This window comes from Antennarius striatus, chromosome 17 (assembly GCF_040054535.1).
Source record: "Antennarius striatus isolate MH-2024 chromosome 17, ASM4005453v1, whole genome shotgun sequence".
Classification (NCBI taxonomy): Eukaryota; Metazoa; Chordata; class Actinopteri; order Lophiiformes; family Antennariidae; genus Antennarius; species Antennarius striatus.
Window position 1 is genome coordinate 13,721,445 of NC_090792.1, and position 12,895 is coordinate 13,734,339.

Consider the following 12,895-nt stretch of genomic DNA (forward strand, 5'->3'; position numbering starts at 1 on the left):
GTTTTTCTTGATGTCATCTCTGTGTGTTCAAACGCAACAATGAGGGTGATTTATTTTAAAATAGACTTTTGTGTGAAAATGTTGTATGTTAAAATATTTTTGCACAGAATGCTTATTCATCAATTCCTATCATATGATTACTTATCACACGATACGGGTTTGTGAGGAGTGGATTGATGATCTAGGCCATCATATTTCACATGAGTGCCTTAGAGTGAAAACACAAAATCGCAAGCGTGAAAATATGCTTATTTATTACTTTGACAGTGAGGCATTAATCACGACAATGAGGTCACATGAAAGTTCACCTTAAAATCAGTATTTAAGATCTTATGTTTTATAGAGGACAGTGCAAAGGCAGCATGCCCAGCTCCACAGTGCTCTTTAGAGATAGAGTGCCCCCCTGTGGAGAATAGTTGTCACTACAGTCCCACCATTCCTGCAGCTGCACCACCTCAAATATTCATTTCTTCTCTGATCGTTTTTTTACATTTGAATGTTTGCATTTCTGCAGTAATCCTCTTTCAACTAGCATCTCGATCTTGCCGCACATATCATGTGGATGAATTATCGGCATAGATAAATGCCCACTAACAGGGATTTAAAATGTATTTGTGTAAAGCAATTTTAAACCTTCAAAACAGTTTTGAAAATAAAAGGCCGTTGTAAATAACTGCATATTTAACCATCACATCACCCTAGTCTTTCTCAACACCTTTTTTATCAAAGCTCATCCTTCTTGGATCCTCTGGGGCAGGACACGCCGGTGCCTTTGAGGCCACAGTAGCCACTGGGTCTCTTCTTCAGGTACTGCTGGTGATAGTCCTCAGCGTAGTAAAACTCCTGGTCCTCTAGGATCTCCGTAGTGATGGGACCGTAGCCTTCAGCATCCAGCTCCTATGGATAAACAACCAAATTTAAAGTCAGTCCAAAATAAATTATGTTAAAAAAACTGTATAACTGTAGGTCAGGCGATGTTCCTTCAAAATGCATCAGGCTAAAACCAATTTTTGACACACCTTTTAACAAAAATCTTTTAAATGATAATCATGTTGAGGTTAAAAGAAAGAAAAGAAGAAGAAGAGAAATAGTTTGGATACCATATGATGCCATCGTTGCTTTTCAATGAAGAAAACGGTCGTACTTGTTTATTCAAAGAAAAAAGAAAAAACCTCTGAAACATTCATCTGAGACAAATTCTAGTCACACAATGAAATTTAAAGTGTAACCATGGAAGCAAAAAAATTAAAATGTTACAAATTCATAGATAGCAGAAGACACCATTTTAACTTATAGTTGTTGTGTGTAGAAATTCTGTCCAAACATATGTGGGATAATGTCTTCTGAGATCTGCCCCAGAACCTAAACGCACTCCAACTTGTAGCCATGGAAACAGAGAGTTTTATAGCGTTTATGAGTCACATGCTGCAAAACAAATGTGTCGGACAAACGTCCTCAAAAAAAGAAATGCGTCTGTGAGAAAGTGATTTCTGAAAAACAGCCTCGTCTTGTGTTCAGATTCTGTTTCCAGTCATGACATTCATTTGAGCTCGACTTTCTCCTGATTGCACCAACTTCTCTCCGCCTCTCAAATGTCTGTTTAACTCTATAGTGTATTGGACGTCCACCTTCAGTACTGCTAACCAATACAATAAAGAATATCTGCTTCATGACGAGTAAAGACGGCTTGAGTGACAGAAGAAAGTAGCATTTTTCTTCTTTTTGCCTCTTTGACTCCACGGGACAAGGCATCAAAGAGTATCTGCTCACTTTGAGAACTCCTAAAGACGCTTTCATACTTACACTTGGCTAAACACCTTGAGACAAGGCTTCAGAGACTTTAAAAAAAAAAAAGCACCCTTGGTTGTACACACATGAAAACACACTAAACACAGCTGTCAGGTGTATCAAATGCCTTCTGGGCAGAGTGATTTTTTCTATCTATCTAGAAGCACTCAGTCGTCTCTTGATCAGTGCTCCTGAGAGCTGGTGAAACAACAAGATTGAAGAACAACAGTGGACAACAAGAAGGTCTGCATGTAGCATTTACACCTGAGATCAGTTTGCAGGACAGGACAGGACATTCAGTTCCTGTAGATCGCTGTAGGTTCCACATTTTAAAGCAGGAAATATAGGCAGGAAAATATCTTCATAAAGGGGCTGCGGCGTCACTTAAGTTTATTTTATTCATTGCAAAACTCTTCATGTTCAAGAAGATTAGAAAATATTTCCGTACTTTACAAAAAAACCAAAAACCCTGTGACATCTTGTAAGTTAAACGACTCTTAAGTCAAACAAATTTACCCCATTTAAAATAAGTAAAATAATTTTAATTCATTCCATCCTGTAAAAAAAGCCCCTAACCCCTCTAAATTATGAAAAAAGTATGTTTTATCAACTACTACACATGCATAACTTTCCTCTGTATAATTTATAATAATGTATACTGTAACTTACGTAAATAATAATAAAGTATGAAAAGCAACGCAAAAGTCACAATCGCATGTGCGCCACATGAAAGAGGAGAAGATCCAGTTTCAGCTGATGTTCTATTCATCTGCCAACTAGCGGCGCCCAAAGCACGCCAAGCATCTCGGATTTTGCTCGTATACAGCTCATATCGCAAAGAACTACTGTACGTGTTTTCTTTTTCCATTAGTTGATCATTAGTACTTTTATTTACTGTGTGCATGACGGCGTGTTCTCTTCATCTTTTGTGCTTTTTTTTTTTTTAAACATCTTTTTTCATTTCTTTTCTTTATTTTTTTGCATTCAGTTTCAAGAGCATTCATGGCATTATGAGGTGATTGTGTTACACTTCAAATTCAAGATGACACATCTTAAGGAGTTATGAAATAGATAAACTTGACTCTTGGTTCTTCTACAGTATGGAATATAGAAATAAAAGTTTAACAACTCACGTCTCTTGTCTTAAATTCTGCTGTCTTGTTTTATTTTTACCGAGCCTAATTATTTCTACTGGAACCAATTTTATTGAAGTTTTCCTGACAAACGATCTTAGTGTGTAGACCAATAACTTCACTACTATTGAGCCATTTTCTCAAAAAAAAACAACAACAACACATTTTTATTCTTAAATTTTAACTACTTTTCTTCTTTCACTTTCAAATGTGAAACAGCAGGACTAATGTGTCACTTTAAAGTAGCAATATTTAAATAATGTTTTGGTGTAATGGATCATAATGTGGGCGGTCAACTTAAGTCAAAAAGTTTAGTTGGTGCTAAAAAAAAAAGAAAAAGCATGGCTGCTTATTGATAGAGAGGAAATTATCGGTAAAGGGTAGCAGGTTAATAATAAATAATAATGTTGTCCACATGGAGGCAGTGTGGTACCAACTTGGTGTGTGTGTGTGTGTGTGTGTGTGTGTCTTGGAGGTGATGCAGCGGAGTCAGTAAATCAGAGCTGGAGCCCGACAGAGAGGCTGAGGCAGCAGCTGACCTCCAAGTCCTCCGCGGTGCTGCCGCGATGTCAGAACGCCGTTCTCCTGGTCCTCCATGTCCACAACCCTAAACTACAGTCCACCCAGACACCCACAGGAACATTTCACCTTCCAAACACACACTTCATACAATCCAACATCCAACGCACGTACAAACATGGAGCTTTACTCGACGTGACCTAATTAATCAGTCGTCATCGGCCCGCTGGAGTCGTAAACCCTGCAGGGCTGAAGACGCTTCATGTGAGGAGAGCTCTATGTCCGACAAAAAGGTCTCCTATTCTGGGCAAACATGGTCCCCCCCCCCACCCTGACATCTACGCACGACTCCCTCGCTCTCCATCCAGCCTTCTACAGTAGTCACAACACGGCGGCCATTTTAGATCTATAAATCAGAATGCATGGCGTCACGCCGCTGTGTATAACCTTACGTGGCTTTGCGCTCTCTCCCCAGCTCACTGCAGCAGCGGTGGAAGAACGGAAAGAAGAACGAGGGACGTAAAAAATGGTAAAGATGGAGCGAGGAAGAAACAAACGACCCATCCGGAGGTTGAGCGTTTTTGACGCCGTCGACGTTTAAAAAGCGAGGGCTGCAGAGAGGGCTGCTGTCGTGTATGCAAATTTAATACATGTAGCAGGGCGTGTGAGGATGGAAGCATGCTCATGAATAAAGGATATAGGTGTGTGTGTGTGTGTGTGTGTGTGTGTTTGTGAAGAAAAAAAATCATGACACAGCCGCTTCATGGGGACACACTCGTCATGTGACCGTAAAGAAGGATGTCCCCACGAGGTCAATTTAAGGGTTCGGACCTAGCTTCCAATCAGGTTGAGGGTTTTTTTCCATGTCGGTCTTATGGGTAATGTTGGATTAAATCATCAGGGATCAGATGAGAGTCCATACGATGTCCTCCTAAATGATAAAAACATGTTCATAAGTGTGTGTGTGTCAAGGGCTGAGCTCACTCAGCCCTGCCTTTCTTCACGCCTGTCGGAAAGACTCCCTTGTCAAAGACATGGCTGAACGGGCGCATCTCTCTCTCTCTCTCTCTCTCTCTCTCTCTCTCTCTCTCTCTCTCTCTCTCTCTCTCTCTCTCTCTCTCTCTCTTCTTCTTCCTATCTCCCTCCATCTCCCCCTCTCTCTGCCAGCACAGGCCAGCGAGTCGTGATACCAAGTCCTCCCTTCTCTCCAGCCAAGCGAGAGAATCCCTCTCACCATCTACCAATGCCAGAGAGACGGCCCCGGGACACAAATAGGACGTGACACCCGGAAAGAGGATGGAGGTAGAGAGGAGGAGAGAACGGAGGAGAACGCTCTCGCTCCTATCCCTGCCTCCCGATGTCTTGTCTCTCTCTGTTTTTCCCTCAGAAGGCCCGCGGCGGCGGAGCGCTTGGGAAGAGACGTGCATTGACAAAGAGTTTGAGAGACCCGATGACTCATGGCGGAGACATTTGTAGAGGGATACAACCTCAATTCAGTGATTTATGTAATGATCTCGCAGACCACTGTGTTTATCTGTGTGTCATTATAACCTTTTCTCTTTTTCTCCTCCTCTCTTTCTCTGTTATCACTTCTCTCCTTTCGTTCTTTCCCATGGCTTTCCTCGTCTCGTTTATTTATTTATCTATTTTTTAATTCTGAATTCTAATTTATATTTTGAATTGTATTTGAATGCCAAAGCATTTTTAAAAACTTTTTCTTCAAATGTAAATATAGTGAAACGTGAAGCGAATTTTCTTTTATTTTGATTTTCTTTTTTTAAAAAAAATTCTTTTAAAATCCTACATTCAGTATACGATTTGCCCTACGAGCAAATTATGCATCCAGCAGCCAAACGGCATCCGTAAATGTTGTTCTACCTTAACACTGTTGGGCATTTTAATAATTATAATTAAATTATAATTTAGAAGCTGATTATATTGTATGTGTGCAACATATGAATCTTTAACCCGCGACTACAGTCGACAAAAAATGTAGAAAGAATATAAACGGTGGAAGTAAACATCTACAATTTAAAGAAAAAACAGCCGACATCAACTCGCTTGCATGTAAAACCGATAAAAGGTTGCATGCAGATGCACACCTGGGCTCTGCAGCAAAAAAAAAAAAAAAAAAAAAAAAGGCCTTCATCATCTCAGAAACCAGAACACTCTTTGAGTACAGTAAAGCAGTAAAGAGCTAAAGCTGCGCCGCAGTGTAATGCTGGCACTAGAAACACTTTGGATGAGAACACGTGTAATGGCCTGGTGTGATACTTATCGACGAGTCGGCGCTACCACGCGTGCCCTCGGCGACCTCAAGGACGGCGTCGGAGCAGCCGAGGCCGACGGATTGACGGACAATGACGTGAAACGAACGGATGAACGGCGGAAAGACGACGATCATGGGAGGGGGGGGGGGGGGGGGGGGGCTAAAAAAAACACACACACACATCCCTGAAAAAAGAAAGAGAATACAGAGACAGAGCACATCATGCAGATTATTGCATCACTATGTGTGCGTCTTCCCTCTGCCAGCAGAGGATGAAGAGGGTTATCCCCCCCCCCCTACCCCCTGCCCTTCCCAGCCTCATGTTCACATCTTTCTTAGGTCAGGCATCCATTTTAGCTGGGGTCTAATCTTCAGCGAGCGCTCCTACATTTTGCGACTGAGGAAGTCTCACACACACTTTGAGAGGGAGAGAGGACGCACGCACCTCAGTTTGGGAGCGAGGGCGGTGCATGCGCCTGCATTTTTTAGTTGATGTTTTGTTTTGTTTTTTCAGAACAGACAACAAGTAGCTCAACATCTGAAGAGCGAAACACACGGAGGATCACTCCTGCATTGTGGGAGAAACAACTGCCTTTTAAACGTTTGCATTAACCTGACAAATAGATTATTATTTTTGCACAATTTACCACAAATAATTTATATATGTGCTGCCGTGGTTACAAGACTCTGTGCTACTTATCACTTTTTCACAGTTTCATGTTGGGAAACACTTTTGAAATGTGAGATGGGGGGGGGGGGCAGCGGGAAGGGTAAATCTGACTTTTTAAAGACTCTCCAAACAGCGACGTGACTTTTTTGTGACAAACTGTGCCCAGTTTTAACAACCCTCAAGCTTCTCCTCCAGACTTCTCGCCCCAAACGACCCCCCCATCCCTCTTTTTTTTTTTTTTCTTCCAACCATCATCCCCGGTGCACCCCCTGCTTCCCCCTTTTCAAGCTCATTAAGTTAGGATGCCTTATCAGAGGGCACACTCACCCCTCCAAGGCCCGACACACGCACGCATGTGCTCGTCTACGCGCAATATTCAAGCTGGTTTGATAAACCTATTGTTCATACACGCGCACACACACACACACACACACACACACACACACACACACACACACACACACAGAAACCCCGTTCTTACACTTTTCTCTCTAAACCCTAACCCATCTCTAACCCACCCCCGCCTCCACCCCACATTCTCCTCCTAATCAACTCTCTCCATCCCTTCTCTCTCACCCTCCACTCACCCCAACCCCACCCCTCATCCCACTCTGGGGAAACACATTTTAGCAGGGATGGAGAGAAAGAAAGAGGGAAGGGGGAGAGAGAGAGAGAGAGACAGACACACACACACACACACACACACACACACACACACACGCACGCACACACACACTCCTTCTCTCTACACTGCTGCCACAGCGGCTTGGCTACAGAAGCCTTTGATGTTCTGCAAATTTCAAATTTCATTATAAAGAACCCCCTTCTCTTCTCCCCTCCACCTTCCCCCTTCTTCTCCTCCTCCACCCCATTTCTGCTCTCACACTTAAATAAGCCACCCCCCCCCCCCAATGCTGAAGTTAAGAAACTGAAAGCCGTGCAGAAGAGACTCTTCATATGGGTTAATTATTCATTGGGATGTGTGTGTATGAGCCAAATGCATGTCTATGTGTGTCTGTGCGTACATGTGAGCGGGGGTGGTGGGGTGGGGGGACTCGTGGGTTGGTGGTGGGGTGGAATCCGGATTTTGTGATGCCTGTCCTATCTTTGATCAACTCAGATCGCCTCCGCCCACTCCGTCTTGTCACTCTGCTGAACACGCACCCGTTTCTCTCTCCTGATCGAGAGCGCGCTTGGCCTTTTTTCGGATACGACACACGCTCAAACGCAAACGCTCGCACGCTCAAGTGGACACGCACGCAGCGAGTCCTCCATGGTGTAGAGATGCCATTTGCAAGACGGGCGTTCTTGAGACTCAGCAGCTATCGCCGAGGCGACCATTTCGGGGCAGGAAGCTGCCATTTTGGTTCAGAACGCGTCAGCTGCTTTGAGGAGATACGTGTCCCAGTGGCCCTCAAATGAAACCGGGGTGTCGCTGACATGTTGGACAGATCGGTGGCGTCAGCAGCAATGCTGTTGGGTGGTGTGTGTGTGTGTGTGGGGGGGGTTGACGGGGTGACGAGGTCTGCGGGGTTTTCCTTCTGAAAGCAGGAAAACAGGTGGCTTCTTCTGTTGGTTGTTTTTTTTTTTTTTTTTGAGGATGTTTGTCTACATTTCAAATCACCCAAGTTGCTAGACGGTCCATGAATGAATCGCTCAAAAATCTGTAAGAATTTATAAATCTATAAGATGTTTTTTTTCCCGAGACAGTGAGTGACAAATGGTCAGCGAACCTCAGGACGTTTAAGTCCACAATAGGTGGAGGTGACCTGATCTGAAAACAAACTAAATCGGAAAATGGATCCTCGCTCACACAGTGGGAGAAATGTGTTTCTCCTTGAAGTGCTGGACCGACTGTAAACCTGCAACGACAGCGACTTTCCTTTTTCCTTCATATGAAACGATTGAATCTCAACGACAATTTCATTTTTGGCTTTATTACACCAGCAGATAGTTTGCTAACTCATTATTGAATTCTCCCATTTAATTTTAGATAATCCTTTAATGATTTTTATTAAAATGTTCATACAGGTGATAATCTAATCTCCACTATAACTGGAGGTGAAATTATTTAATTGTATTTCATTGGGTTGCCAGATGATGGGAGACCTGAATTCAACAGATCATGGATAAAACGCTTTAATAATGTTGGTATGGATGAGAATGAAAGCTGCAGATGCAAGAATTGTTGGTAAGCTGCCGTTTGCATGGGTAAGAATCAAGAATGATCCCAAGAACAGAAATCTTTCTTATACATTAATATAAATATGAGTACATTTACTTATTATCTTATTAAATTAATCCTTCATTTCCCAGAAAGCTTTGGGCTTTGACTTAAGTGTGTTTCCCTTCCTGTTTCTTTAATTCACACACCTCACATATTAAACTCCTTATCTCAGATGATTAACCTGTGTGTGTGTGTGTGTGTGTGTGTGTGTGTGTGTGTGTGTGTGTGTGTGTGTGTGTGTGTGTGTGTGTGTGTGTGTGTGTGTGTGTGTGTGTGTTTTGGGGGGAGGGGGGTCACTATCAGTTGACAACCCATCATGGCCTTCTGATCTGATCGCCTTCCTCTTTCTCTTTTCCTGCCTCCCCTCCACCCCCACAGGTCCCAGCTGTCACTCCTCTCTCACCTCCGACCCCAGCCCAAGGCCAAGGTTGAGAGGTTGTTGCCGTAGCAACACAGCAGCCCCATGGCCTGTGACTGTTGACCCCAAAAGCCACGAGTAACAATCATAATTATCTCCCCTCTGCTCGCTGCCGGCTCGACTGTGAATGCAATTTGGGGGAAAGATGAAATAATGAAACAGATGCAAGGATCAACGGACAGATAGACAGAGGGGGGGGGGGGTGGCAGGACAAAAGGGGGACGCTTGAACAACTGGAAGGACGAGTTTGTTTTTCAGTTGAAGACAAGAGGTGTCACCGATTGGAAATAGATGGAGGTCAATCAAACCGAAGCGGCTTTGCTTCACTAAACAGCATCAAACTCTGAGAGCTCAGCGTTCTAGAGAGTGGTTTTAATTTGTTATTCAAATAACCAACAGAACAACTCAGCTCTGCTTAAAGACCAAAAACTGACTTCAGACACGAACATCTCCTGTTGAATATCATTCATGTAGGCCCTTACCAAGAATGACGTTTCAATCTGAGGCTTTGAATCAAACAATCTTCTGATCATTTTCCGTCAGATGCTTTGCTGTGCCTGCCTCCAGTCACACATGGCTCTGATACATGAATAACCATTCCTGATGACACGTCATGATGAAACCTTGCGATATCGTGAGGTACCGTACCTGCTGGAAGGCCACTTTGCTCTTCAGTGCGAGCTCCCGTTGAGCCGGGTTGGACGTATAAATGACTGAGCGATACTGAGTGCCTTTGTCATTGTGCTGCCTCATACCTGCATAAACACACACACACACACACAAGTAAAGGAAATAAGGCATCTCACAAACCACTCCATAGGGCCACAATAGGCACGATTATCATTTGCATATGAAAGCTTTTCACGGTTATGTTTTTTTTATCCTGCATCTTGAATGCGTGAATCCAGATGAATTCAGAGATCACAGCGGATTCAGGCTTTCTGCAGAGAGGCCTGTGATGTGTAGGTGTACAGGCCTCTGTGGGCGGCTGGATTCTCCTCTGTCATCTACGAGGCACTGTCAAGATTTTCATCAGCTTTACATCAGGGTGTGTGGAGGAGGCCTGAGACGAGTGTACCTCAATTAGGAGGCCAAACAGCTGCCATCACTTCTATTAGTTTAAGAGTCCTGAGCAGCTTTGGCATCCTTGGACCATAATATTGTTGGCTTCTCTCTGTCTTTATCTCTCTCTGCCCCACTATGCCATTGTTTCTTGTTCTTACTGAAGAGCATCATCCTTGTCTTTCTCGTTTTCCATCTATTACAGGCTGGAGAAAGTGGCCTGTAAAGTGTTCTTTGATGTTTTCACATGTTTTGCTATCATAAGCACAGAGTAGGGCTGAGTTTAGGTCAGTGATGCCAATGGATGATGTCATCGTTTAGTTGAAGCACAGCTTTCTATGGCGTTGTCAGGTAAGGTGCTGTATTCACAGCTGAATGCCGCCACCAAAAACAAAAATTATTTTATCATGTAACAATACTGATATGTGAATGTGTTAAATTCTGGAAAGTTTGAGTCTTTCACCTTCTTTTTAGTTTCAGCTCTTTGTTCCACTCCACTCATGCCTTAGGGAAATACTTGGACTTGTTAGAAGCTAAATGGTCCAGTATCCACCTGCTAGTTGCTAACTTTGTCTCTCAGGTTTTTGCATCTGCACTGAATCATTATATTCATTTGGGTTACTTTTGTTTTTAAACCTAAAATTCACAGCAGCTAAACACCTGAACACATTGGGGTTTTTTTTTGTAGTTTTTGAATCTATGTGTTTAAACTGTGTTGATAATCCTAACACATTAATTTTTTAGTTTAGTTATCTAAGATATCATCTCCATGTCCCCAAAACAGTTGGTCTCCAGGTCAGTTTCTCTTTCTCTTGTCTCTTGTCAGTCATGTAGTACTCTTACATTATATTGTTCTTGCAGTGTTTGACATTTTTTCATCACCACGCTGCATGTTGCAACAGTTAATATCCCTTACGTTGTCTCCTATTTGTAGGAGAAAGCTGATTTACAACAGATACAGCTGGAGTCACAGTCTTCTGACATCTCTCTGACACAGCCATCTGCATATCTTGTTTTCCTCAGATTAAATGTTACCTTGCATCAATGCGTGTCAAAGCCTGTAAATGTAATGGCGTAAATATTCATCTGGTCTTCATTCAAATGAGAGCAGACAAGCAGACATCGCCTTCTCTCCGACATCACACCGAATGCCTGAGAGAATCTACGTCACAGAAAATGTCATCGGCATTAAATGCTTGACTTGTTCTAACGTGATAAAAGAAATTGTGTTGCTGAGATTATACGTTTTACAAAATGTATTCAAATCGCTTGTCTCTATTCAATTTAGATCCCATGCATGTGAATATCATAAATGTAATGCAAATTAAAAGTTTCCCATAGACGCCCGGAGAGAAGCTAAGAGTTACGACTGTCACCTTAAAGTCACTGGAATTTAGTTTCAGATGGAAACAAAGGGAGAGACTGAATCTCCTTCTTGTCACTTAGCTTTGACTGGGTTACACTCAGAATGGCATTTTCACCCCTCACACACAGATTTTACAGGGAAATGTCGCTCCAACATCAAAAATACACACTTTCTCTTTCCTGCAGCGCTATTTATGTATCCAGATCATTTTGGTGTGAGATATCATCCGCAGGAATGTCTTCCTTCTTTCAAAGATCCAAAAACTAGGTGGTGCTACGCTTGTTATATTCAAAGCACCAAAAACAAACAAACAAACAAACAAATAAATAAATGATGAATAAATAAATTCAATGAAACAAAAATACATTTGAAAAAAAAAAAAACAGTTTTCTTTTCAGAAATCATTCCTCGGTTTCTCAAGGCTCCGTTCACCAGGCAGGAGGACGCGTCTCTACTCATGAATGAGATGACAACTCGCTAAGATAACTTTAATGGCCATTTAAGGAGGAAACTTAACAGTCCCGTCATGAGTAGATAAATATAGTTTAGATAGAAAACATTCAGTAGTAATTTATTTCACATTTGGACTTCAGTTCAGGTTCATCTCATTAGCACATGAGAAGGTCTGGAACATTTGGTCCAAATATAAAAGACACGCAAACGTAAGGATGAGTGCAGAATCTGCAGAAAGTGAGCTGAGCTCAGGCCTCAAGGACAGCAGTACTTGTGTGTGTGTGTGTGTGTGTGTGTGTGTGTGTGTGTGTGTGTGTGCGTGCCTGTGCGTGTGTGTGCATGTGTGTGCGCGTTTGCGTGCTATGCAGAGCTATAAGGCTTATGTTTAATTAAAGCATCCAAACCAAACAGATAAATCATCGTCTCCAGCAGTGACATGACACAAAGACAAAGCTACCAGGCTGACATTTAGCTCATCCAGTGTTAACATGATCATCATCTCAGTTTAGAATATTAGCATTATCATTAAACTGACAAAGGGGGAGAGACTGAAGCTTAGGGGGAATGTCTAATGTTTGCAGGTATGTGCTAATTGTTGTGGTGATGCCGGTAGACAAGAAGTCTGGAATTATTCAGATACACAACGCAGGGTAAACATGACAATGTGTCTGAGAGCTGTCCCTGCAACACTTATGATTACTTATTTTAAAACTTGATGTATATTGATCCTAACCAGTGTGCACTGACCTACAGGCCACCTGAAGTAACACCAGCAGAAGGATAAATATTGTACAGCATTGGCACAAAGCCATAACTCAACCTGATCTCTCATTTGTATCCCGCTACGTCTGCACCCATCACTACCATCACCCTCTTTCTTTCCATTTCTGCAGTGCTGGATGTCGGCCATCTTGCCCCCCAGTGCAGTTGCTGTTATGAGAGTGAGTGATGGCGGCCCCTCAATCGAAAGCCACCGGGCCGCTCTGCCAT

General features: G+C 42.7%; 1 protein-coding gene across 3 annotated transcripts in view; it reads right to left on the reverse strand.

The window, feature by feature from the left end:
• Positions 1-237: 237 nt before the first annotated feature.
• msrab (methionine sulfoxide reductase Ab) overlaps positions 238-12,895 on the reverse strand; it is a 51,610-nt gene continuing 38,952 nt past the window's right edge. For all 3 annotated transcript variants that reach the window (XM_068339546.1, XM_068339544.1, XM_068339547.1), the window contains 2 exons: positions 9,673-9,779; positions 238-897 (listed from right to left, as the gene is read on the reverse strand). In XM_068339546.1, the coding sequence (XP_068195647.1) occupies positions 724-897; positions 9,673-9,779 (281 nt within the window). In that variant the 3' untranslated portion in view covers positions 238-723. The remainder of the gene's footprint in view (positions 898-9,672; positions 9,780-12,895) is intronic.